Below are 26,940 nucleotides of genomic sequence, written 5' to 3'. Positions count from 1 at the left end.
ATAAACACTCGGTAGTGAATTGAATGAATATTTTTATGGTGATGAACAAGGTTGTTAGATTTAAGAGTAATGCATTGTGTATGTACTAACTAGAATGTGTGCAGTAAGGTTAATGCAATACCACTGGGGTGCTTCAGCACAAGTTACTGTTAGGTGTCATTAATGGTTTTGAATAAATATCAGTAGTAAGTGTTGTTGTGTTGTACGCATTGAAACTAAATGCAGAATAAGAATATGAACATCAACACTTCATAAGTTTAGTGATTTTTTTCCAGGGGGCTTCCACCCTGCTAATGGATGTGTTAATGTTGGAGACCTGTTGTACAGTAAGGTAAAGGTAAAGGACCCCTGGATGATTAAGTCCAGTCAAAGGCAACTATAGGGTGCAGTGCTCATCTCTCTTCAGGCCAAGGGAGCCAGTGTTTTTCCACAGACAGCTTTCTGAGTCATGTGGCCAGCATGACTAAACCGTTACTGGCGCAACGGAACATTGTGATAGAAGCAAGAGTGCATGGAAATGCCATTTACCTTCCCGCCAGTGGTACCTATTTATCTACTTGTACTGGTGTGCTTTCGAACTACTAGGTTGGCAGAAGCTGGGGCAGAGCAACAGGAACTCACCCCATCGTGTGGATTCGAACCGCTGACCTTCCAATCAGCAAGCTCCCATTGTTAGTGAATCTGAATAGCAAAACTGACACAATTTGACTGGGATAAAGCAGTAAAACAAAAGCCTGTCCGTAATTAGAGATAGAATGAACAGCCAAATTCTTCCCTGTTTAAATTTGGTGGTGCTCAGTCATAGGCCCATCACATATTGTGTGGACTTTTTTGAATGAATGCTCCTGCTCCAAACCTACATTTAAATTGTGCACATTTTGTATGTAAAATAAAAACAAAACAAAAATTTTAATTATAGTCAGCCGCACCAACAGGTTAAAGAACAGTTTTTATCCGTGGGCTTTTGGGCTGCTGAATGGAAAAAAAATAGTGGTGCAATCGACACAGAGTGTGAACAAGACTGAGTGTATGGGGGGGAGGGTGGCTCGTTTAATTTCACTGCACACAGGTAGTGTAGTGACAATAAAGGGTTGTTATTATTTACATAAACTAATTTTTAGGTCAAAACAACAACAAAAAAATCCTTCCAGTAGCACCACATTTTTCCACACAGTGAGACTGCATCACAGAATCTAAATAACCATGTAATCCGATTGGGAGTGGTGTTTTAGTCTGTAGGCAAGTTCATCAGCATTAGATTGGGTCAGTCTTCTGAAAAAAAGCAGGCTAAATGAATTCCTCTTCCATTTGAATCTGTAATCGGTGTTGTGAAGTGGACAATCTTCTGGTGTCATTTGTAAGAGAAGCTGGCAGAATAAAGGTATTAGAAGCCTGTCCCAGGTCCTCAGATGTTCCAACTGCCACTCTGCTGATTAATTATGCTATGGTCTTGGAAACAAGATAGAGAATCCAACAGGGATGGATTTACAGCACTGCTGCTGTACATTGATTTTGAGGATCATTCTGGATTAAGATTCTCTTTGATTTTTGCTTCTTACAGTAATCTAGTTTGTGTTTGACTCCCCATGGTAATTCCATTATGGTTATGTAGCACGATGCATGTTGCATTATTTCACAGGTGGAAACTCCACATTGGTCTTATTCAAGAATAATAGCATTCGTGATTATTCAGTGACTGACTCTATAGTGCTATTCCTGTAGATAGAGCTTGCTTTATAGCAGACCCATAGTAGAAATGGCTATTTTTATACTGAAGAATCACTGAGCCTTAAATACAACTTAATACGTTCAGTTATTTATTTTTCTGATTATAACTTCTGGTTTTAAAAACCAATAACCAGAAAGTTGTATTTTGGGAATCAGTTTGATGTGAGGGTTTTTTTTTTTTTTTTTAAGTCTGTAGATGTAGAAGAGAAAGTTAACAACACCTGAATATATATCTCTTTCAATATCGCTCTCCAGCCCAAACCTCTAATGTTTCCATCCGGTTGAGCCAGTGATTTGAGGTAACGGGAACATAAAGAAACAGAGTAGTGTATGAATTGCATGAAACCCAGCTAGAGTTTGCATCTTCTACTACTCTCCCAGTAGCAGCCTTTCATTATTCCACCGCTTGTGGTCAAGTATGAGCTGAACAGTCAGCTACTGTTGGAGAGGGAAAAGACCTTGTTTCAAAATGAAGTTGAGTTTAACTGCACATTTAAAGGAAAGTGATTCATAAGGGCAACAAATAGACAGAAGTGGGAAATGCTAAGTCATGCTATAGTTAAAAATAAATCCCAGAGGGTGCTTGAACTTCCATTTTCAAGCTGAATACATTGCCACATGCCAAGTAATCCGTTTCACTAAAGTACAAACCCCAGATGACCTTTTTGAGAACAACTCCTGTTTTCACCCACTGGAATTTTACTGTCCTTTTGAGTCTGGGTTCCACCCAAACTGCTTTAGTAAGTGTTCCCACGCTAAACTTGCAATCTTACGCACACTTGTAAAGGTAAAGGGACCCCTGACCATTAGGTCCAGTCGTGTCCGACTCTGGGGTTGCAGCGCTCATCTCGCGTTAGTGGCCAAGGGTGCCGGCGTGCAGCTTCCAGGTCATGTGGCCAGCATGACAAAGCCGCTTCTGGCGAACCAGAGCAGCACACGGAAATGCCATTTACCTTCCCACTGGAGCGGTACCTATTTATCTACTTGCACTTTGACGTGCTTTCAAACTGCTAGGTGGGTAGGAGCTGGGACAAAGCAACAGGAGCTCACCCCATCGTGGGGATTCAAACCGCCGACCTTCTGATCAGCAAGCCCTAGGCTCTGTGGTTTAACCCACAGCGCCACCCACGCACACTTACCTGGGAGTAATTGAGTAAATTTACTTAAGATCAGGCTTTATAGCTCTTTTAAGAATATTGAAGGTGATGTGACTAATGGATCATATTTATTTATTTATTTTGGTCCTAGTGTTACTTCTGGTCAAACACGTATTGTAAAAACCTGTTAACTGGAGACAAAAATAAATTGAGTGTGCATTTCAGTAGGAATTATGCTTGCATCATACTACATAACAGTTGCGGTTCTGCGGGGAAAGACTAATTTTTCTCCACGTTGCCTTTCTTTTTCGGGTTTAGCAAGGGCTGATGCAGAGGTATATCTCTTAAAAATGGTTATGGGGTTATGCATAGCGATATGGAATCATGTGCACCTTTACCAATTGCTTCTCTATTAAGCATGGACTCCTTCTGCTACCAGACTCTACAGCTGTAACACAACCAGCACTAACAAATGTTTATCTTAACCAGCATTTGAAACTGGGATGCTGTCTTCAGGAGTTTTAAATAGTTACAGCTAGTGGGTGAAGACTTCATAGCTTTATTTTGTTTATTAGTCTCTGCCTTGTTTTGAATGTTTTGTGCTTTGTATAAAAGCATGCTCCTCCCCTCCCTTCATCAGTGTGACCACAAGAAGGAAATTGGACCTTTTTCTATCTGCAAGGAAGCATCTATTAATATTTTCAACTAACAACAGATAGTTTTGTTTAAACGAGAACTAATGGTGGTTGGGGCATTCCATGAAAAGTGGTCCTGTGGTCTAAAATATTAAAATTAAAGATAAAATTCCCCAAAAAATATTTTATGTAGTTGAAAGTGTATATTTTGTTAAAATGACAATATAATTTGATATAAAGAAAATTGGGGGAGTGAAAATTGGAAATAACAGTACAAGTTCAGAAAGTCACTTTTTAAAATGAAATCTTAATGATGGGTTCATGTTTTTTTAAAAATGCAATAAACATAATAAATAATAAAATATTAACATATATCATAACAAGTATATCTGTTCTGCCCAAAAATATTTGGCAGAAAAGTATTTTTGATTTTGATTAAATTTTGTCCATGTTAAAGTGACTGGTTCTGGCTTCCAGTGTCACACACGTCACAATAAGTTAATATTTTTTATCTAATAATGTAGCCATGAACTTCACCATGCTGAAATTTTTTTTTATAAGCTTATTAAACTTAAAAACACTAAAAAAAAGTTTGGAATTTTTTTTGAAAAAAATATAAAAAAATATTGGGCTTTTTAAATTTAGTCACACACGTCACTATTTGTGACGTGTGTGACTGTGACGTGTGTGACAGGAGCATTTTTTTAAAATTAAATATGCAAATACATGTAAATAATAAAATATTAACATAGATCATAACAAGTACATCTGTTATGGCAAACAAATATTTGACAGAAAAAATTATTAGGTTATGATTAAGCTTTGCAGTATTTTGCTCCATAATTTGGCATCAAAGGGCTAACTGTGACTGTGCCATCTTCAAAACATCACAAAAAATTTATGCTCCATCAATATTCATTTGCTGACCAAATATTTTTTTCTATTGAGTAACAATTCACAAATTTGAAGTTGCATTTGCAAGTCAAGGTAAGAGTAGTATGCTTAAAAATAAATAAACAATGTTAAATGTGGAAGGCCTCCTTCCACCTGCCTTGCTCCACCCCCTGGCCCTGGGACTCTTCATAAGGGAGCTGTTCCTGAAAGAAGAACTGTGAGGGGAGATGTGGCTTGGATTTCAGATGAACAAAGAGCTAGAGAAAATTGTCCAAAATTAATTCACTTTGCCAGAGAACTGAATATATTTGAAAGTAAAGTGAATGTGTTCGAATGAACCAATGCAATGCTATTTTTGGTTCAGTAACTGTCAATAAAATAAGGCTGTTCTACAAGTTGTGCAGGGACCCAGGTGGTGCTGTGGGTTAAACCACAGAGTCTAGGGCTTGCTGATCAGAAGGTTGGCGGTTCGAATCCCTGCCACGGGGTGAGCTCCCGTTGCTCTGTCCCAGCTCCTGCCCACCTAGCAGTTCAAAAGCACGTCAAAGTGCAAGTAGATAAATAGGGACCACTCCAGCAGGAAGGTAAACAGCGTTTACATGCACTGCTCTGGTTCGCCAGAAGCGGCTTTGTCATGCTGGCCCCATGACCCGGAAGCTGTCTGCGGACAAACGCCGGCTCCCTCGGCCTATAGAGCGAGATGAGCGCCGCAACCCCAGAGTCAGACACAACTGGACCTGATGGTCAGGAGTACCCTTTACCTTTACAAGTTGTGCAAACATTAAAGATGATTGCTTTGTGTCCAATTCCACTTTTATGTTAATGTTTATTAATTTGTTAACATCAATCTGTAAAAAGATAACAATTATCCACACAAATGATATTTTTAAGGGTTTCATTAGAAAAAAAATTCATATGCGGTCACACACGTCACGTTAAATGTCACACACGTCACAGTACTATTCGTTGTTTTTTAGCCTAAGTATTGCTACTTCATATTCCTAAAACCCCTCTTTTGGATTTACACATATATGGCTTAATTCTAATAATTTTTATTTCCATGAATGTTACAAGAACTCACAGAAATATTCAAAGAACTTGAGAAGAGAGGGAAAAACATTTGCAAAATGGTCACACACGTCACGCAAAATTAAAAATTTGTATCTCTATTCAGGCAACATAAAAAATATTCCAAATCATATTAATTATATCTTAAGACATAAATGACAGGTGTCAATTAATTGCTTTTGAACCAGCAGTTGTTTTAGGGTCAAAATAATTACAAAAGTACTGAAAACGTTGTCTGAATGTCACACACGTCACGGTGGAATGCCCCGGTTGGTTTAAGTTATGGTTCGTCCAAGTAAGAAACAACATTCTGGCTTATTTGGGCAAGTGTAAACTAATCAGAGTTTGCCATTTCATCCAAAGTGGGACAAACTGCATTTGAAAACGAAAGCAAATGCTTCCATTCTCCTTGCAATCACACTGGAGGAGGAGGAGGAGGCGGCGGCGGCGGCGAGAGGTTGGAGAGAAGGCTTCTCATATGTGCTGATGCTAAAATATTTTGTTTTAACACAAAGGCATACTTTAATATTTTGTTATAGAATTTCATATGCAAAGTTTGTCAAGCAAAGATAAGTGTGTTAATCATAATAGCAGTGCTAATGCATTTACTACATTGCTAAATAAGCAATACTCTTACCTCATATTGGAAAAGTTGTGAATTTTTGAACATTTGAAATTACTTCATGTACTGGACCCAGGAGTGCAGTCTGTGAGTTTGCTGAACAGATTGTTCCTATGCATTTTGCTTGGCTCTGAATCTTCCAATCCAATACCGAGTGAAATAAACTGATGAATGTTTAACAATATAAGTGTACAATGAAGAAATAAACTAACTCATAAGTTGAGAAGCTTGTTTCAGTATAGGCATCCCCACCCCCACTTGCTCTTGATCAACTTGTGTGCGGATGTATATATGCACAGTACTGGGAAATGTACTGTTTTTAAATACAAACCATAGATTTTCCTAGTTGGCACAAACTATTATTTTCTTAAGTGCCTTGGAGTAGAGCGATTCGCAATTCTATTTCTAACACTGGGCATACTTTTATAATATGATTTCCTAAGTGTTAATATTTCTATGAATATACAAAACAGTTCAATTTTATGTGCTAAATAACTATGTGCTATATAAGACCTGTCAATTTTTAAAGTAGTTAAAAGATGTTGGTGTTTTCTTACTGGATGTAATCTATTTTTCTTTTCCATCCTCATTTTTCTGTTTGGGGGCCTAGGAAAGATGAAGAGATTTCTCTAATCTGGCTAGGTCAGTGGTTCCCATTTAGCTAATTACTAAGGACCCCCTATTTCTCAAAAGACAAGCCACATTTGAAAATTTTGATGACTGGTAAGCTACCTGTGCAAAGTATTTTTTTGAATAAAATGTGGGGTAGACTCTAATAAACAAAGGATTTTAGGTATACTAAAAACAGGCCATTAAATTTGTGATATTACCACGCAAAAATGACAAAGATTTAGTTGGTGGGTAATTTAATTCACTGTGCAATTAACAAGATAAGTGACTCCCCTGGCAGGTGATGATGATGATGATGAGGATGATGATGATAAGTACCCTGCCCATCTGACTGGGTTGCCCTGATGCCATGGACCCCCTGGGTGCGTTTTTCTGGGTTCAGGTTTTTCTGCTGCTGCATGAAATATGCACCTCCCTACTTCTTCCTTTCTGCGGCATGTACCTGGGTCTAACTGCAGAATAGATTTTTGCACACCACCATCAAAATAATAGTATAATGTTGAAATAATATTGTATCCCTAAAGGGATAGTGCTAAATATACCTTGGTACCAAGGGACGCGGGTGGCGCTGTGGTCTAAACCACAGAGCCTACGGCTTGCCGATCAGAAAGTCAGCGGCTCGAATCCCCGCAACAGGGTGAGCTCCCGTTGCTCGGTCCCAGCTCCTGCCCACCTAGCAGTTTGAAAGCACGTCAAAGTGCAAATAGATAAATAGGTACTGCTCCGGCAGGAAGGTAAACGGTGTTTCCGTGCGCTGCTCTGGTTTGCCAGAAATGGCTTAGTCATGCTGGTCACATGAAAAGTAAATTGAATTTTGCTAGGAGTGCCCTGTTTTTTATTTATCCTATTTAAGAACATTGCCCTACGGGATCTTGCCAAAGGTCCACCTTGTTCAGCATCCTTTTTCCTCATAGTGCCCAACCATATGCTTAAGGGATTCCCAGCAGCTGGCAGTGGGGGTACAACATTCCAGGGGGTTGGACTAAATGACCCTTGTGGTCTCTTCCAACTCTTATGATTCTATGAGCATAGCTATTGTGGTTGGTATTCATTGATAGCCTTATTTATAAGGGCTGTTGCTTCCATGTGATTCCAAAGTTGCAAGAGATGTGGTAATGGGGGGCACAATCATACTCTTCTCACACCAATAACCCGTGGATGCTCTACCAATGAATAAGGGAGTAGGGGGGAAAGTAGCAAGTATGAACAGTTTATTTCCCCTTATTCCCTCTTATTGCAACTTAATGGTAATAACTTCACAGTATCTATGGCCCACACACAAGGTTAATGTGTGAAGAAAGAAGAGCAGGGAGGACTTGGGCAGCCCACAATATTTCCACATACACCCTCGCATCTTCTAAGTTCCTGCTTCTCTATAATGAGGCAGCAAGTGGCTTGAGCCGGACCATGCACAGAGCTTATACTTGGCATGAATGGCTAGCATAAGCAGATGCATAAGCAGATCGTGAGTCACTGCCCATGGGGTGTAGCAGAAAGTCCAGAATTAATATGCCTGTGGTCTGTTGTGGTGCTGTGCACATGAAACAATAGCTGCTATACCTGCATGTGTGCAATAAGAATAATTGCATTTAAAAACACCAGTGGACCTATAACTGGTATATTCTTCTTAATTTTTGAATTGCATCGGCGTTTTAATGAAATGTGATGCTGTATATTTGAACTGTCAAGATTAATATATGCTAATGTCGGCATGAGTTAATGGAGAATAACCTGATTTTAGATTCTCAAATAGGTATTTAAAGAGAATTAAGAGAAGCACTCAGTTGCGCTTTAAAACTTGTTAATTCCTTTTGTAACAGGTAGTAATAAGTTTTCCTTCTTTTTCTTCACAATTGCAAAGGAAATGATTCATTTAGTTCTGTGATTATCAAAAATCCATAGGCAAAATACACCTGAAGGCATTTTCACATATTTGGGGGTGGGAGTCGGGGTGTAATCCACTACTTTTGGTGTACTTTGCTTATACTTCAAATTCGGGATATTCCATATGATGTTGAATTTGAAGCCTGCTACAGTGGCCATGTACGGACGTCATGTTGACCATAACCATAGTTAGTCCATTCACAGGCTGATTCCCCTATGTGCTGGTGTACGCAGCTCATGTAGTTCCTGTTTCACTTCTCTTTTGCTAGAGTGGGGAAGCAAGCTGTGAAGTGGCTGGCTAAGTGTTGCATGTGAACCTCTGCTTGTGCTCTCCCCCCCCCCCGCCCCCAGGCCACACTGTGAGAGGTAAGCAGAGAACAAACTTTAGCTGCTCTGTGCTAGGTAGCTGATGTTTAGAAATACGTATTAAACCGGGTTTAGTAATTTCTATGTGAGCAGTGCTGCCTGCTTCTTGGGAGGAAAGCAATGACAAACCTAGACAGCATCTTAAAAAGCAGAGACATCACCTTGCTGGCAAAGGTCCGTATAGTTAAAGCTATGGTTTTCCCAGTAGTAATGTATGGAAGTGAGAGCTGGACCATAAAGAAGGCTGATTGCCGAAGAATTGATGCTTTTGAATTATGGTGCTGGAGGAGACTCTTGAGAGTCTCATGGACTGCAAAAAGATCAAACTTATTCATCCTTAAAGAAATCAGCCCTGAGTGCTCACTGGAAGGGCAGATCCTGAAGCTGAGACTCCAGTACTTTGGCCACCTCATGAGAAGAGAAGACTCCCTGGAAAAGACCCTGATGTTGGGAAAGATGGAGGGCACAAGGAGAAGGGGACGACAGAGGACGAGATGGTTGGACAGTGTTCTCGAAGCGACTGGCATGAGTTTGGCCAAACTGCGGGAGGCAGTGGAGGATAGGGGTGCCTGGCGTGCTCTGGTCCATGGGGTCACAAAGAATCGGACACGACTGAACAACAACAACAACAACATGTGAGCAGTGCAAAACCTTAGCCCTGAGATAAAAGGGGATGGTTAATTCCACTTGCTGCTTCTATCTGGCCATTAACTTCATCTTCTTATTGTCTTTGGCTCTATGTTATGTTCAGTTCGATAGATAAGGTTGTATCTAAGAAAAGTGATGCTTTGTTCTAGACTAGAGTGAAGGAAATCAGCCGTTCTTGCAGAGACAGCAGTAATCATGTATTTAAAATTTGTGGTTTGGGGAAAATAAAACTTTTAATTACTAACTACTCTGCTACTACAGGCAATGTGATTGAGGCGAATTAAAGGGAGACTAATCCATCACATGTTTGCATAGGATTTTTATTTGCAAATATAACACAGAAAGTGGGTGGTTGGGGGGGGGAATGTTATTTCAGTAATAAGATAAGCAGTCCATATGTCCAAATAGGTATCTAAACGAGATTGTTGTTTATAAGTCAATGTTCAATTGTAGAGAGGGCAATGGGAACTTCAGACCACTGGGTACTAGATGGTGAATGTTTGTCATTCCATCCTTGCAATATAAAATCTCTTAGCCACCATAAGGGCTCACAGAATCCACTTTTGTTGCCCCACACTGTAAGGATATTATTTTAGACTGCATGAACATCCACAAATACAAAGCATTTCTGCAAAATAAAGTTAATATGACCATTAATTTACAATCGGAAAGAAGACACCATAGGACATATCTACATAATAGGTCTCAAACGGGTTTATATCACCAGCATCATTCTGAAAAATGTATGTAGGTATGCTCCTTAAGGGAAACAAGGCAAGATATCTGTCATAAGGGGATTGAATATAGCCAGAATCTTCCTGCCATTGTATTTTCAGGGTCTGCTTCAGAAATTACTAGGACTTGAACTTAAATATCACTTCAGTCTCCCAGGACATTCTATATAAGATCTCAAAGTAGCTGTCTTACTACAAAGGAATTTCAGAAATAGACTGCAAAGAGAAGTTGCTGAATTGCAACTAATTACCAAACTTAAAACCATGGAGAGACCTCCTCTGAACAAAGACATTGGATTCTTATCTCATTATACATGACAAAGCTATCTTTAGCCATCTCACCCCTTGCCTTTTCCTGTAAGACCAATTGCAGTCATTAACAGTTGTCAACACCCCTATCAGCCAATCACCCATTGCCACCACCCTTCTGAGTAATACCCCTCCCCACTCTCTCACTATATATAAGGGTCTGGTGACTTCTGTTTCAGTGTATCTGAAGAAGTGTCCATGCACACGAAAGCTCATACCAAGAACAAACTTAGTTGGTCTCTAAGGTGCTACTGGAAGGATTTTTTTTTATTTTTTTATTTTTTTTTTACTATGGCAGACCAACACGGCTACCTACCTGTAACTTAAATATCAATAGTACTCTTGCTATAGCTACTTTGCCAGCTGCTAGTCAGTACTTTTAGAAATAGATTATAGTTTGTTCTCTTTCTGTCTTTGCTGCATATATATGTATATGTAGTGATACACAGGAGAGAGTATATCAATCATTTCTGTTTCATATCTTGCTGAGGTACTTGTTGGCTTGAGATGTAGAGATTGTCACCTGAGCGCCTGATGTCATTTAACACACACATATTGGCTTGTATTCAGTGTTAGTCATTCTCGGAATAAACCATACATATTAATAAACATGACTAACTTTGGTCCATTAGATTTAATATGTCTACTCTGAGTAAAATACAGGTGGATGTAGCACAGTCTCTATGCCACTTCTGCATTGTTCATCCTCTTCCATCACAGTTCTGTATTGTTCATGTAGATTAAAAAAGAAGGAAATAACATTTGTATTTATATACATACTGTAAGGTGTTTCAGTGGTTGCTCATGAGAAATCAGCCAAATGCAGAACTTCTAAACACTAAGTTCTTTATTGTGCAGATATTTACAGTGGAGCTAACATAAAGACATCCAGCTCATCCCTCTGCAGAGTCCGGGAATGTCCGTTTCCGGTTCTTTGTCCAGCATAAAAGGCGCGGAATCCTGAACCCCCTCCTCCCCCCACTACGTCCTTCCTCCCTGCGAAAACGGGGTGATGGAAAGGGTTCCTCTCCCCCTCTATCCGCTTGGTGCAGAGGCTCTCCATCCCTGCCACAGCCCCTGCTCTGACTTCCTGTCTCCATCTCCCCCCTCCCCGCTGGAAGAGCAGTCGCTTCCCCCATTGGAGGAGGATGATGAACTGCTCAATGGAGATGGGGGTTCCCTGTACTGCAACCGCCCCGGGATCGTTTCCCCCTGCAGTGAGGGTGGTTTCCTGATACATACTTTAATATTTATTTTATAATGCATTTCCCCTCAAGCATTTAAAAAGTATTTATACAGTTCTTCAGCCAAGAACTGTCTGAACATTTGAGAAGTGTAACCACACATTGGTTAGAAGGGGCAGATCAGGTCAATTTTGTATCAGAATTCACAACTATCATATTCCTCAAACATCCCTAACCCTACTTTACTCACACAGTACAATCTGTGCTAACCCTTACAACGATGTATAATGGGATTATGCATTATACCACTGTAATGGTATCTCCTCATGTGGTGAACAGGGAGAAAATTATTTGCTGTATACCAGCTGAGACACAACTCTATATAAAAAGGAAAATGTGCTTCAAAAAGTAATCAAAGCTTCTTTCTGGGTCGTAGAAATTCCCCTATGTTGTCAGTTTAACAAACCTCATTGCTAAATCACTTGTTTCAGGCATCTTGTTGAGCCATCTTTTTTTTTTACCCAGGCTCTCCCTGACCCATAAAGTCAGGCTCTGTTTTTATTTGTTTGAATGTCTGTTTTTTATGTGCTTTTAGACAACTGGTTTTTACATTATTTTTTTAAAAAATAAAAATCACTAGCAAGGAAAGTTTTCAGTTTTTCTTGTGGACATGATATATTCAGGCTCTTTTTTAGTTTATTTTTCCGCCAGCTCGTAAGTTTATTGTTTTAGCCAAAGGCCATGACAAACTTGTAGCAATAGTATCAATAAAATAACACAGAAATGAGAGTCAGAGTAGGTTTAAATGGTGGTATGAGTGATGCTTTAAATATGTTGTGAGGAGTGAAACAGGGTTGCATTCTGGCTCCCATTCCTTTTAACTTTTATATTGATGATTTGGTGCCAATGCAAACTCCCCCGCCCTAGTAATTAGGAACAGAAAGATATTAATTTAGATGTATGCAGATGATTTAGTGCGCCTCTCTCTTTCCCAGTTGGGCCTCAAAAATCTCTTGGGAGTTTAATTTAAAATGCAATACATTTCACTGCACAGCAGTTTCCATACTGAAAACCACATTTGGGGGTGCATGGCGAGTGCAAAGCAAAATGGTTACATGAACTCACAGCTCTAATCCAAGCCTCCAGAAAATCCCTACATGTTTCTCTTCCCCCCCCATACCAACCCAAGAATTGTATGGCCACTGGAACAGGGAATGCCCAAGATAAAGAGTCGAAATAAAAATACAAAAAAATAAAAAATTGTCCAGTAGCACCAAAAATTGTCCAGTGCACAGGAAACCTATACCAGAACAAACTTAGTTGGTCTATAAGGTGTTACTGGACAATTCTTTATTTATTTCGACTGCGTCAGACCAACATGGCTACCTACCTGAACCAAGATAGAGTGTTCACCTTTTTCACACCAAAGTGCCCCTTGCAGGCGGTAATGACAGGCAATCTCTCTCCTCTGCCTGTCTCCCTCTCTCTCTTGTTATCGGTATTTCAGACCTAAACTCAATAAAGAAATACAGTATGTGAAAGATGGAAGGAAAAGACATTTTGGCAATTTTCATTAGTATATTTTAGTTTTTCCATTTTTTTCCTAAGGGAGGGGAGGTGGATAATTTCAGGCACCTTTTCTAAATCTAATTATTGATATGGTTAATTCTGGTTTTGTGTGTGTGTGTGTTTGTGTGTGTTTACACTGCCCTGGGATCCTTCAGAATGAAGGGCATTTTAAAAGACAAACAAACAAGTTGGCAAAACCTCATTTAATTTCCATTTCTATAAGTATCAAGTGCACAATCATAATTCATATCTATGGTCAGTAATATTTAGCCACCATTAATTAAGATGCCTTTTTCATTCTTGGTTACCATATTTTCCGGCGTATAAGACGACTGGGTGTATAAGAAGACTCCCAACTTTTCCAGTTAAAATATAGAGTTTGAGATATACTCGACCGCAGATTCTCCACCCAGCGTATAAGACGACCCCCGACTTTTGAGAAGATTTTCCTGGATTAAAAAGTAGTCTTATACGCCAGAATATACAGTACTTTTACCACTGGTAGAAAAGAACTGAAAGTGTTAAGTCACTTCACCTCAGACACCAGACATTCAGCAGATGGTAACATTTGTGAATTGTTGTTGATCTGAACAGGATTACAGTGGTTTGGTGACCTAGGGGTGAAAGGCTGTCTATCCCATTACTATATCCTAAGACATCAGATACCCTATTTTTGTTACAAGAACCAGCAACAATGGAAGAATCATTGAGAGAAACCAAAGCTACTTTGATAATTCTGCTTTCTGTCTTGCATGCTGCTAAATTGTGATTTTAAAAACAGATTATTTATCTTTCATAGGGCTTAAGAAATAAATGCCATAAGTTTAAAAATATTAAGTGGCAAATAAATTGTTTTATTTTATGTACATTTTTTCTAGGATTGGAATTTAGTGTTTTATATTTGTTTATCCTATGCTAAAGCTGCACATTTCTCCCAAGCACATTTACTGTAGTAAATGTGGGGCTGTGGTCTAAACCACAGAGCCTAGGGCAGGCACCCCCAAACTCAGCTCTCCAGGTGTTTTGGGACTACAATCCCATCATCCCTGACCACTGGTCCTGTTAGCTAGGGATGATGGGAGTTGTAATCCCAAAACATTTGGAGGGACGAGTTTGAGGATGCCTGGCCTAGGGCTTGCTGATCAGAAGGTTGGCGGTTCAAATCCCCGTGACGGGGTGAGCTCCCATTGCTCGGTCCCTGCTTCTGCCAACCTAGCAGTTCAAAAGCACGTCAAAGTGCAAGTAGATAAATAGGTGCCACTCTGGCGGGAAGGTAAACGGCGTTTCCGTGCGCTGCTCTGGTTCGCCAGAAGTGACCCGGAAGCTGTACGCCGGCTCCCTTGGCCAGTAAAGCAAGATGAGCGCTGCAACTCCAGAGTCGTCCATGACTGGACCTAATGGTCAGGGGTCCCTTTACCTTTACCTTTAGATCCCACTGAACACAGTAGTGTTTACTTCCAGGTAGACATGCCTAGTATTCTGTGGGATGAAATACAGAAGAAAAATATTTGTGTATGACCTGACCCTTATGTTTGTTTTGCTTGTTGTTCTGCTTTTGTAGAGCTACCTTTTAGTAGCTGAAGTCCGAGAAATGCATTGTAAAGAAAAATATGACACTTAAATCTGTGGAATTTCAACTGAGATACTGTGAAACTACTATAAACTTAAGTATATTTGTTTGATTTCTAGCTGACCATATAGCACTACCCCCTAGGTCTGCCAACCCATTTTCAAGATGCTTTTTGCCTCAGGAGCTCTTTAGTTCAGAGTTTTTTAATTGACTTGAAGTGACTGAGTGACTGAAGACTTTCCTAGAGGGTAATAACAATGCCTCTACTGTACATTACTGGCAGCTTCTGACAATATTCAGTATTTGCTTATAAGAGCCTGGTGTTCAGGTTTTCAGATGTACAATTCAAAATAGAAGTAGCTTGCCTTTGACACAGTCTTTCTTTTTCTGTCCCTAGGCGTTAGATCAGGACCGAACTGCACTACAAAAAGTTAAAAAATCTGTAAAATCTATATATAATTCTGGGCAAGGTAAGCTTTATTTTTCTTAATCACAATACAGAGTTACTCAACAGTGTTAATATTTCTTGCCATTTTACTCTTTTTAAGATTCAAGAAATGGCTGTCAAATGCCTATGGATAAAAAATCCAGTTGAAACGCACTAACAATTTAAAGGAGCTTTTATATATTTTTTTCTGAACTAGAGTTTACCAGTTCCATTTATCACAGCTTTAATTGTTTTGCAGGTTGAAGTAACAGTGCACATTGGTGCATATAATTTTTTGTGAGATTTCAAAACACCCCCCCCCCAAAAAAATAGTATAATCTGTTGCTCAGAACAATCTTTGGCTGTCAAAACAAACACAATGTCATAAAGATTATTCTGTTCAAAAAGAAGTGTTTCCTCTTGGCTGTATTGTGATTGATATTTCTTAGTTCATTAGCGGACTGTTGAGTTTTGTATTTTGAGAGCACTTTTTCTTTCTGTACTCATGATTTTAGACTTCCGTCACTTCCTGTCTGCCCCCCCCCCCCGGTACTTTTTCCTGTCCTAAAAAATGCCTGTGAATGAGGCGAGTGTGATTCATGATTCCATTAATCAGTTAAGGATTATTTATTTTGACTAGGTCCTTGTCAGTGCAAAGTGAATGGGAAATAGATGACTTCCCTGGAATATATTTAATAAAAGTATGACCTGCAAAGAAAATAACTGCTAAAGTATTTAAATCAAGTGGTCGCTTTTAAATGTAATGTGTGCCTATGCCATCTTCACATATTTTGGTCTATAGTCATCGAAAGAAAGAAAGAAAGTTCACAACATTCTGATGTGTCTCAGTTGCTGTTCCTTTTCCTCATGGCTCAGAATTTTAATGAGCAAATTGAGCCTGTGTATGTGGAACTCCAGAAATTAAAATTAAAATACTATAAGAACTACAAGAGTGGGGCAATATATGTACATCCCACCAAGCCCACTCTTTTCTCTGATAAGTAATGGTACTGCCACTATGACACACTTGTGTATCATTATCAGTATTTTAAGAGCTGAAAGAAGTGCCTACCCATCATCGTGTAATAAAGTTTAGCAGCCACTTCTCATAGTCCAAAGCTGGATTTGATTGGTGTTTTTGTGTTTATGTTTTGTATCTTAAAGTCATGCTGTCAACTGTTCCAGGCATAGCCAAGAGGCTCACCACTCTTCCTGTTAACCATCCGTCACTGTCCACAAATACCAAACTTCCGCCACATTCTGTAAAGCCATTTAGCCACAGGGGGATGTTCACGTTTTTATTGTGGTATCAAAACACAGTAGTTGCAGACATCTTTGGATGACCTGACTATATAAACACACTGTGATGCTTAGTCCAGTCACATTAAAACCATTATGACAAGCAATTCCTGTGGTTGTAGCGGTGGTGCGGCTTTTACACGAAATTATTACTTGCGTGTCGAGACCCCGTGGCCACCCCCCGAGGATGAAATAAAACACCAGGACACGGGATATAAGGTTAATGTTATTGGGCAAAATTTGGCCACAACTTTATTGGTTACAGAATGTGAGCGGTATTGGCTTAGGCATTGAGTGGACCTGACTATATCTGACTCCTGCCCGCAGAGCAGGGAGTCAAGTAAGGGTAAACTACTGGTAGGGGGAGCTCTGTCGATTCAGACCAACTTGAGCTCCCCCTGGGTTCCCAAGGGGTTGCAGCATGGCCCTAGCCCCGCCCCGGGCTTCAGACAAGATCCACACCCCCGGATTCCTTTAATGGAATACCCTTAAGCTTGGAGGGGCAGTCGATGGCCAGGCCTCCCCTCCCCCATCATAAGGTCACCCAATGCCTAACTGCAACACCTTACAAAATTGTGACAGTTGCTAAGTGGTAGGCGAAAACCAAATGGCCAAGCCAATCTGCCAAGTGGAAAAATTCCTACCAGGCCCCTGACAAGGGCAGGTGACCAACCGAAGTCCAGAGCAAGGCCATTGAGGGAAACCTTCAAGTAGGGAGGGTGGGAGATTGAGGAAGCGAGCTGAAAGGAAGCCCTTCGGCTCGCGCCTCTCTTTCAAAGGATGGCCCCGGCCACGCCCCCCAGCCGGCCAGTTGGCCGGCTGTTTGCTGACGTGGCCAGGACACCTCCAGGCGGCGAGGACAAAGTCCCCCGCCCACCCGGAAGTGGGAGGCCGGCCACGCGGTCCACCACAACTCCTCCCCACAGGTAAGTGGAGCGGATTTCTTAGCCATTTCTCAAATTCTCGTTCTGAAATTAGCTAGGTGAACTCCAGCACTTGTTTCAGGACCAAAGGACTGACTAACAGGAAAATAAGCATCTCTCTCACTGAAATATTATTCAGAGTGGTAATCTTGCTATCAAAACTTTAATAATAGTACCAGCAAGAGGCCACTTTAAAGTTGTTCTTCTTAATACTATTGTTAGTATTAATATTGTTTCTCATTCGTAGGGAAAAAAACATTTCTATATTTTTCCCTCTCAGAACATGTCCAAAATGAAGAGAACTATGCACAAGTACTAGATAAATTTGGGAGTAATTTTTTGAGTAGAGATAATCCAGATCTTGGCACTGCTTTTGTAAAGTTTTCTACATTGACTAAGGAATTATCAACACTCCTGAAAAATCTGGTAAGGAGTTTCTAATGTTTTGTTTCTTCATAATACTTACATTTTAAACAAGTATTTGCTTTGCTTTCATTTATGTAACAAATTGTCCGCTCTAGAAAAACTTCAAATTTTCTGTAGGCAGCAGCATGTGTTTGGTTCTAGCTGCAGATAAAAACAGGGAGAATATCTCATTTAATCGATACTACACCATATTTTTGAATTATGGTGAAATATGGTGCTGGAGGAGACTCTTGAGAGTCCCATGGACTGCAAGAAGATCAGACCTATCCATTCTTAAGGAAATCAGGCCTGAGTGCTCCCTGGAAGGACAGATCCTGAAGCTGAGGCTTCAATACTTTGGCCACCTCATGAGTAGAGAAGACTCCCTGGAAAAGACCCTGATGTTGGGAAAGATTGAGGGCACAAGGAGAAGGGGACGACAGAGGACGAGGTGGTTGGACAGTGTTCACGAAGCTACCAACATGAGTCTGACCAAACTGCGGGAGGCAGTGGAAGACAGGAGTGCCTGGTGTGCTCTGGTCCATGGGGTTACGAAGAGTTGGACACTACTAAATGACTAAACAACAACAACAACACACCATATTTTTAGGCATGAGATTTTCCCAGCTCTGCAAATAACAAGAAATGTTTTAATGTGTGCTGCAGGGGTGGCATTCAATGCAGTCTGTGCTAGAATGGAACAGTAAAGGAGCTACTTAATTAAACCATTAAGTGCTCATACACCAATACAATATGATCATTGTTTGTTTCTGATTTATTCAAACTGCTTTGTGCCACTGAAGAAATGGTCAGAAACCTTAAAAGGTCTTACTTCATTTTTTTGTGTTTTTTTTTAAAAAAACACATTTAACAGGGAATTATTTACAATATTAGAGTGGATTGTGATGATTGCTCATGGAACAGAGCTTGACTGCCTCCTCTCCACCCCCCAAAAAGCTGTTTCTGATTGTTGAAAAATGTTTGAGAAGGACATGGGATATTGAACAGAGGCTGTGGCTGGAGTAGAAAGTTGACAGAAATAATGGACATGCCTGTGGCTCTAGCCCATTGAATATGATTTTTAATGGACACCTCAGTGTGCTATTTTTTAGAGTGTATTACAGAATAGAGAGATGAAATGTATCTTGTCTTTTGTTTCTTTTTTGTCTTTGCAAAGCTTAGATCTGTTCACACTTTACTCTCTTAATGAGAGAACAATATGGTTTATGCTTCATCATTAGCCAAGCCTCAGGCTTATGTGCTTTATACCTCTTATTCAAGGATAATTTTTAAATAGATATATTTGGATGGTACCTGACTTCCTTCCAACCCCCAGTGTAAAAAGAGAACCTGTTCTTCCTCTAAAAAGGAAAACTTTCTTCTTCCAAGAGAGAGAGAGAGCTGTACAGCTCAAAACGCTTTGAGCCATTTTCAAGAACAAAACTGACTTTTTACAAAGCTGTTGGAATTTTTTCCTGGTTTCATGAATTGGTATAGTTTGCCTTTGAAGACCCTCATGATATGAAGCTTGAGACCCAGCCAGATGGGCGGGGTACAGATAATAAATTATTATTATTATTATTATTATTATTATTAAGGGCTTATTTCAAACAATAATCTAAATTTCTGTGATAGGTGTAAATGCCACATTAGTAGAAACAAGACGTTAATGGATATTGGTAGCTCACTTTAAGCTCAGACTTTTTAAAATTGAATAACACTGCTTTTTCTTCTTAGCTCCAAGGCTTGAGCCACAATGTCATCTTCACATTGGATTCCCTCTTAAAAGGAGATTTGAAAGGTGTCAAAGGGGTAAGTTTTTTGCCTGAGAACTATACATGTCATAGTATTGCTGACTTTGTTGCATGGGCTTTTGCTGCTTTCCCATCAGTGTTCTTGTGGTGACATCATATCTGCATAAAATTCTGTAGAATCAGCTGTAATTGCATGCTTTACATTTCATGCTCCTTCTTCAAAGCTTGAGATATATGTGCCTTAAGATCCATGGGAAAGAAATCCTTAAAGTTATAAAAAGAGAAGCCTTTCTTTCTTTATTTTTAAAAAAGTAAATTATAATCTTGAAAGAATATCTTAACTATATACATTTTAACATAGCAGTGTCATAAACTTATTTTAAGTGCATTTTCTCTTTCCTAAGGATCTTAAAAAGCCTTTTGACAAAGCCTGGAAGGATTATGAGACCAAATTGTAAGTATTGTTCACTCTGGGTAAACATTTGAGCAGCTTTAAGTGTGTGACCTAATCGTTTCTTTCAAGCCTTGAGCTTTTCAGGGGATGTCTGTCACTTTCTTCAGTGTCAGTGGATGATATGGAATTATTTAACAGGCACGTAGTAAATTTATGCATTTCAGTGATACTCGGGAATATGTCCTTGTGGATTGACAAACCTGGTTTAGTATAGTTTATTCCTCATTTAGTGAATATGCATGCGATAACAAATATTACAAGAATGCCACTGGCCTCATTCACACTATGGCTTAGCATTATGTGTGCGCCACACCTCTCTCTTCTTGTAGTGTAAACATAAGGAAATGGGATGAATTTGCTTCTGTTTTCAGCTTACAGTAATTTGTTATGCCTGAATCAGGAAAACTGCACTTTAAGCTATGACTTGTCCATACCAGCAAAGTTTATAAACTATCGTTTGAAGCTGGCTTATTCAGGCAAGCCTTAGTTAAAGCTTTGGTTCATACATAAAGACAAATTGCAGTTAGTTGAAAAAGGAAGGATGTTCTTCCTTCCTTCCTTTTTCTTTTATTTTGCTGCACTAGGAGTAGTGCGGGGAATTGCCTAAAGCATGAGATTCATTCAGATAGCATTATGTCAGAATTCAGCCACTTGTAGATGAAAGTGCCTTTTTATGGGGCCCATTTGTTAGCAAGGACAGGAGTGATACCTTACCCCCTATCCCAGTAGAAACAGGGGCAAGCAAATCACCCACTGGAATTTGGTATAAATGCAGTTCTCTCTAAACTGAACTTCAAGCAATCCTTGGTGGGAAATACCATTGCGACGTTCATCGAACGTTGAATTAAGGCTAGGGAGACCCAAACTCAAAATTCTTGTTCTGTTACAAAACTGCTTAGATGATGCTAGGACAGTCACACACACTCAAGCTATCCTATTTCACAGGATTATTGTGATGATTTGTGATTTTCTTTGGAGGGGGGAATTACATATGGTGTCAACTCTTTGTGGGAAAATAAATATGTAATCAAATAATTCATTTTTTTAAAAAAAATCTACTGTTTCCAACAATAGATACCGGTATATAATTTTATTTGTAATTAGCATAATTGTTAACAGATTTGATATTTCATGCCCAACACTACTGCCTGAAAAGATTATGATGGAAGATTATGGTCAGGAACTTCATATAACCCAGTTTCATTTGGTTTTGGTGGATTTCGGTTGGGCTCCAATATATGTTTTGTGCATTTGCTCTGTGTATTTGTAATACTTGGAAAAGAAATGATACAGTAGCAATCTCTAGTTCTGAGGAACAATTCATAAACTTGCAAAAGTAGCAGCTGATCTAACAACTTACACTTGAAGGAATTCAGCAATGCAGAGACTTGTAGGTCTTTGATAGACTTCGGTGAGTTGCTGACTGCATCCATGCAGTATTGCTGTAAAACTGGAGAAATGGGTCAATATGTTGAGCAAAATGCTATGTTTGAAACTGAGTGCTAAATGTATAAAGGTGGAATGTGGATAGAAATAAACTACAAAGAATAGTGGTGGTAGTTGAAGGATGTTGTTATGGCAAAGTTTGGTTTCTGTTTTTCACTTTCTGGTTCATTCTGTATGATTCTTGTTTACTTTGGCTCCCATCCCATGACTCATTTAACAGAAATAATAATGAAGCAAAAAGAAAATGAAAAAGATGTGTTTATTAACACTTTTGAAAGATGGAGTCATATACAGAAGTATAAAAAATAGGATTTGCAGCCATTCAAGATCACCTCTATAATGTTAGTGACAGTTGTGCTAAGTGAATTGAACACTGGTTAAATTTCCTTTCTACATGCTTCAGACAGCTGTCTGATTTATTTTTGTTTTTTAAAGTGCAGCATGTACTTCATCCGTTTTGAGTGTTAATTCCTGCCTCTCACTTTTTGAAAAAAGAAAAGAGTATTTGAAAACTGAAAGACTGTGCAGGAAAAGTAAGACGTGGCAATGTTTATTGAATATATGCTTTTGAAATTTCAGCACAAAAATCGAAAAGGAAAAAAGAGAACATGCAAAACAGCATGGGATGATACGAACTGAGATAACTGGAGCTGAGATAGCAGAAGAAATGGAGAAAGAAAGAAGGCTATTTCAGCTCCAGATGTGTGAAGTAAGTAACAAATGGTTTTAAATGTTTTTATCCAAATTTCTTCTGAAATATTCTAAAAGTCCTGTTACAAAATGTTGCTTGGTAGGAAATAGTACATTGGACAACTCAGTGGCATAGCAAATTTTCTTTTCCTATTAATTTGAATGTCACATAAAGCTTCATCTAGCCAATTCCATGTTGACTTTCAGGGCTAATTCACACTTAAGGCACTATTCAGTTTTAAGAATGGGAGAGGAAGAGGAAACCAACAGCTTCAAACAATTTGGGGGGTGGGGACCATCTGTTTATCATGGTGTTTGTTTTTAATTACTTCTAAATAAATTTAAGTTTCCTATGCCATACTGATCTATTTTGTATACATTAAATCTTAATCACTATTGCTGGAGTGGTTTCAGATGTCAACTACAAGGCAACCTCCAAGATAATTGCTGAATTTGTTAAACAGATCTGAAATAGTGCTTGTATTTGAGCACAGCTGAAGCCCCAATATATAATTATCTACTGAGCTTTGGTTTTTCTTTCTACAGTATCTCATTAAGGTTAATGAAATCAAGACAAAAAAAGGTGTGGACCTTCTACAGAATCTTATTAAGTATTATCACGCACAATGCAAGTAAGTATAATTATTTAGCTAAAACAGATCATACTTTTCTGACTTGCTTTCGTGTCTTCTGCTGCTGTTTTATAGTAGATTTGCAAGATTTTATAATTTTTCTCCTTAATAAATTAAATAAAATTATTTCTACTACAGTTCAAACCACCCCTTGTAATACGCGTGCTCAGTTCTTAATATTACCACGTGGAAGTCCAAATTTTATTATCCTTTCAACTGGCATATAAGTTAGTTTTAAAATTTGGCCTGTCAGCAGAATATTTGGCAGCTCTGTGCATGGGATTTTTCTAGAAAGAGGGAAAGGGCAACTTAGGAAAGATTCTGGCTTTATAACAGGGTGGGTGTGTTTTAGCTCTTTTGGCATTTAGAAACCAATATTCCTTGCAACCTGACTTTCAGAAGGTTGTGAGCTAATGGATGTTTCAGTGGATGTTTTGCCTCAAGATGCTAGTCCTTTGACATGTGTTTACATGTGAGGGGAACAACATAGCATTGCCCGAATACAGAAGCCCCCAAGTTCATCAGTTGATTGCTGATTTTTAAAGGGCTGAAAATTGACCAGTAGGTTAAACTATTCAACAAGATTCAATCTTTGTTGTATTCCTGCGTGAACACAATTACAGTAGGTTGTATCCAATGTTGCATATGTTCTGCTTGTGCAGTGAGACTGTCCCTTTCCTCTAGAACACCTGCCTCAAAATCTGTTTCAGAGGTTCCTCCAACCCCAGAACAGATTGGGGGGGCAAGGGGGGGCTGCAGAGGAGAGGAGGAAGTTTCATTGTGCAAGGAGAAGTCTGCATGAGTGGAACAGCAGTGTTGAATACAGTCCAGTGGACTCACACATCTGTTATGCTTCTTAATGACCAAAATCAATGCATCCCTGAATAAAGTGTCTGTTTATATTTGTGAGAAGGCTGTAAATGTCAAGTTCTGAAGGAATTCATTATTACAGCAGATGGGGAGAAATGGTCAATAGACATCAGATAGGGCAGTGGGAATAGTACTGATTTGCTGATAAATCACAAGCATTTTCCATTGTAGTTTCTTCCAAGATGGCTTGAAGACGGCTGATAAACTAAAACAATATATTGAAAAACTGGCTGCTGATTTATATAATGTAAGTCATTCATAAGATAGAAATATTGCCTGTTTGGGTAACTGTTTTCTGAAAATACTTGCTAAAGAAATAGAAACACATTTCAGTTTTAGGCATCTTAATATACGAAATGGTTTGTTTTTTTTACAAATCTAGTTTGAGGCAACAACTTTTCAAACTTTTAAATTAGACTAGTTATTATGTACCCTAATTAGAGTTTTGTGATTAAGCAATCTTTGTTTTTGCTAAATAAAAACTGTGTAATAAATTGGTTTAATGATTTCAGTATAAAGTCCAGTAAAGTCATTTCCCATTGTCCCATTACGAGCCACTTCTCACATTATTTGAAAAATAATACAGTGGTGCCCCGCTAGACGAAAATAATTCGTCCTGCGAAAATTTTTGTCTAGCGGGTTTTTCGTCTAGCGAAGCGGCAATGACAGCCGCGCTCCGCTAAACGAAAAAAAAAGACGAAAATTTTTCGTCTTGCGAAGCAGGCCCATAGACTTTTTCGTCTAGTGGGGCAGCTTCTGCTAGACGAATGCCGTTCGTCTAGCGAGTTTTTCGTCTAGCGAGGCATTCGTCTAGGGGGGCACCACTGTATTCTGACTAATGGTTTGAAATAGCATCATCTTCTAGTAGCTTGGCTCAGTAAGTTTCAATATAGTATAGAAACGAATAAATCTTAAAATACAATGATTCTAGGGTTCTGTTTAAAAACTGAAGTAATTTCTGGTCATTTTACTCTAGATAAAGCAGACACAAGATGAAGAGAAGAAACAACTAACTGCACTCAGAGACTTGATAAAATCTTCATTACAGCTCGACCAGAAGGAGGTAAGAATCATAAGCAAACAATTAGTTATGGGCTGAACTTACCTGAATTTATTAAAAGTGCACAGTTACATGTATATTAAAGTACATAGTGCCAGTGTTTGGACATAACTAATGCTCACTCATGGTTTAGCCAAGTCATACATGAATGAGCCTAGCTTCCTCCCGGGCTCATCTACTTCCCTCCCTTTCTCCTTCCAGCCCTGCATGCAAAGGTGCTCAAAGCTTTTGCTTTTTATTAAGCCCTGTTTGTTTCATCTAAATAAGGGGAAATGGTCTAATGGCTTTTCCAAATAAGGGGAAATGGTCTAATGGCTTTTTTAAAAAACAAGGTACAAAAGGGGAAGGGAAAATCTTATTTACAGTAGGTCCCATGCCTTTCAGAAAAATTATTGTAGGCTCAAAATCTTTCAGAAGATTACAGTTTCAGAGGCATGTTTTTATAAACAGTTCTCCCATCCAAGCAAAGCTGGAGGTGATTATTGTTTCGAAAATGTGCCCTTGTAGACATTTTTTACAAAACATGTTGGGCCTGCAATACAGTACATTTCTAGTACCTGGAGTGCTCATCCCCTCCGCTCACAAAAAATTTATTGCCTGATCAGTTGTGCTGTCCCAGTTTTATGGTGATTTCAGAGCAAGCCAATTTTAACCCATATTTTATGATGCTGACTAACTATGCTTCATGTTAAACACTTAATCCCTGGTTTGGATGAAATTCAAGCTGAGTTAGCCAAAGTGGAAGCTTCCAAAGTAGTACTTCTTGGCTGCAGAGGAGGAGAGGGAGGAATGTGTGGGCCCAAAAAGAGGATTAGCCTCATTCACAAAGCACTAAATTACACAGCACTAAATACAGCTAATGTTATCTCTCAATAAGTGCATGTAGTTAACAGTTGGTATGATGTGGATTTATGATAAGGATCTGCCATGTCTGTTACCCAGTGGATTTTTTTCAGTGTATAGTGTAAGTTCTGCTCAAAATTAATGTTCAATTCGGTGGAGATTCAGTTTTCAGTAGTGGTACTATTTCAGATACCCCATATTTTCCGGCGTATAAGACGACTGGGCGTATAAGACAACCCCCAACTTTTCCAGTTAAAATATAGAGTTTGAGAAATACTCGACTGCAGATTCTCCACCTGGTATATAAGACGACCTCCGACTTTTGAGAAGATTTTCCTGGATTAAAAAGTAGTCTTATACGCCAGAATATATGGTACTTAATATTCAGAACACATACTCAATACTCAGAAGCCAGAAGTGCCCACTGATTAAATCATACAGATTAACTAGTCCAGGAATTTTAGAAAGGCTGTTTCATACACAAGGCCAGTGGTTCCCCAACTTTCACTCCCCCCCCCCTCGGACCACTTGAAAATTGCTGGTGGTCTTGGTAGACCACTCAGTGATTTTCTGTCTATTGTAGCATTTTTGTGCACTATCCTGGATGCTGTATAGTTTTTTTAATTGTAATTTATTGCTTCTTTTACTTCTTATATATTGTATTTTCTTTTATTACAATGTAAGAAAAGAAGCCAGCAAAATTTAATACAATACAGTGGTACCTTGGTTTTCGAACTGAATCCATTCCGGAAGTCCTTTCGACTTCTGAAAACATTCGAAAACTAAGGCACAACTTCCGATTGGCTGCAGGAGCTTCCTGCACTCAAGTGGAAGCCATGGAAGCCGCGTCAAATGTTCAGCTTCCCCAAAAAGTTCACAAACTGGAACACTCACTTCTGGGTTTGCGGCGTTCGGGAGCCAAAAGGTTCAAGTCACAAAGAGTTTGAGAACCAAGATACAAATGTAGTCGTGCTGTCTTTCATCTTCAACTACAAATCCCCAGATACACTGCAAACTACATGATGAAGCTTGCAGACCAGTGGTGAACCATAGACTCCAGTTTGGGAACTCCTGTACTAGGCCATATGACCATAATGTTCAGAAGTGTACAACCAGCTTTGTTAGCCAGAAAATCATCCTACACAAATACCATTTTTAACTGCACATTTTAAAGGCAGCCAAAATGTATTTTGGGTTCT

The 26,940-nt window shown here is 39.2% G+C and overlaps 1 protein-coding gene across 6 annotated transcripts in view; it reads left to right on the top strand.

Moving 5' to 3' along the window:
- Positions 1-26,940, top strand: part of ASAP1 (ArfGAP with SH3 domain, ankyrin repeat and PH domain 1) — a 138,075-nt gene that overhangs the window by 64,625 nt on the left and 46,510 nt on the right. For all 6 annotated transcript variants that reach the window (XM_033155865.1, XM_033155861.1, XM_033155863.1 and 3 more), the window contains 8 exons: positions 15,336-15,408; positions 17,868-18,013; positions 19,730-19,804; positions 20,151-20,200; positions 22,226-22,355; positions 22,883-22,968; positions 24,010-24,085; positions 24,815-24,901. In XM_033155865.1, coding sequence (XP_033011756.1) covers positions 15,336-15,408; positions 17,868-18,013; positions 19,730-19,804; positions 20,151-20,200; positions 22,226-22,355; positions 22,883-22,968; positions 24,010-24,085; positions 24,815-24,901 — 723 coding nt within the window. The remainder of the gene's footprint in view (positions 1-15,335; positions 15,409-17,867; positions 18,014-19,729; positions 19,805-20,150; positions 20,201-22,225; positions 22,356-22,882; positions 22,969-24,009; positions 24,086-24,814; positions 24,902-26,940) is intronic.

Source organism: Lacerta agilis, chromosome 7 (genome assembly GCF_009819535.1).
Source record: "Lacerta agilis isolate rLacAgi1 chromosome 7, rLacAgi1.pri, whole genome shotgun sequence".
Taxonomy (NCBI): Eukaryota; Metazoa; Chordata; class Lepidosauria; order Squamata; family Lacertidae; genus Lacerta; species Lacerta agilis.
This window is presented reverse-complemented; position numbering and strand designations above follow the sequence as displayed.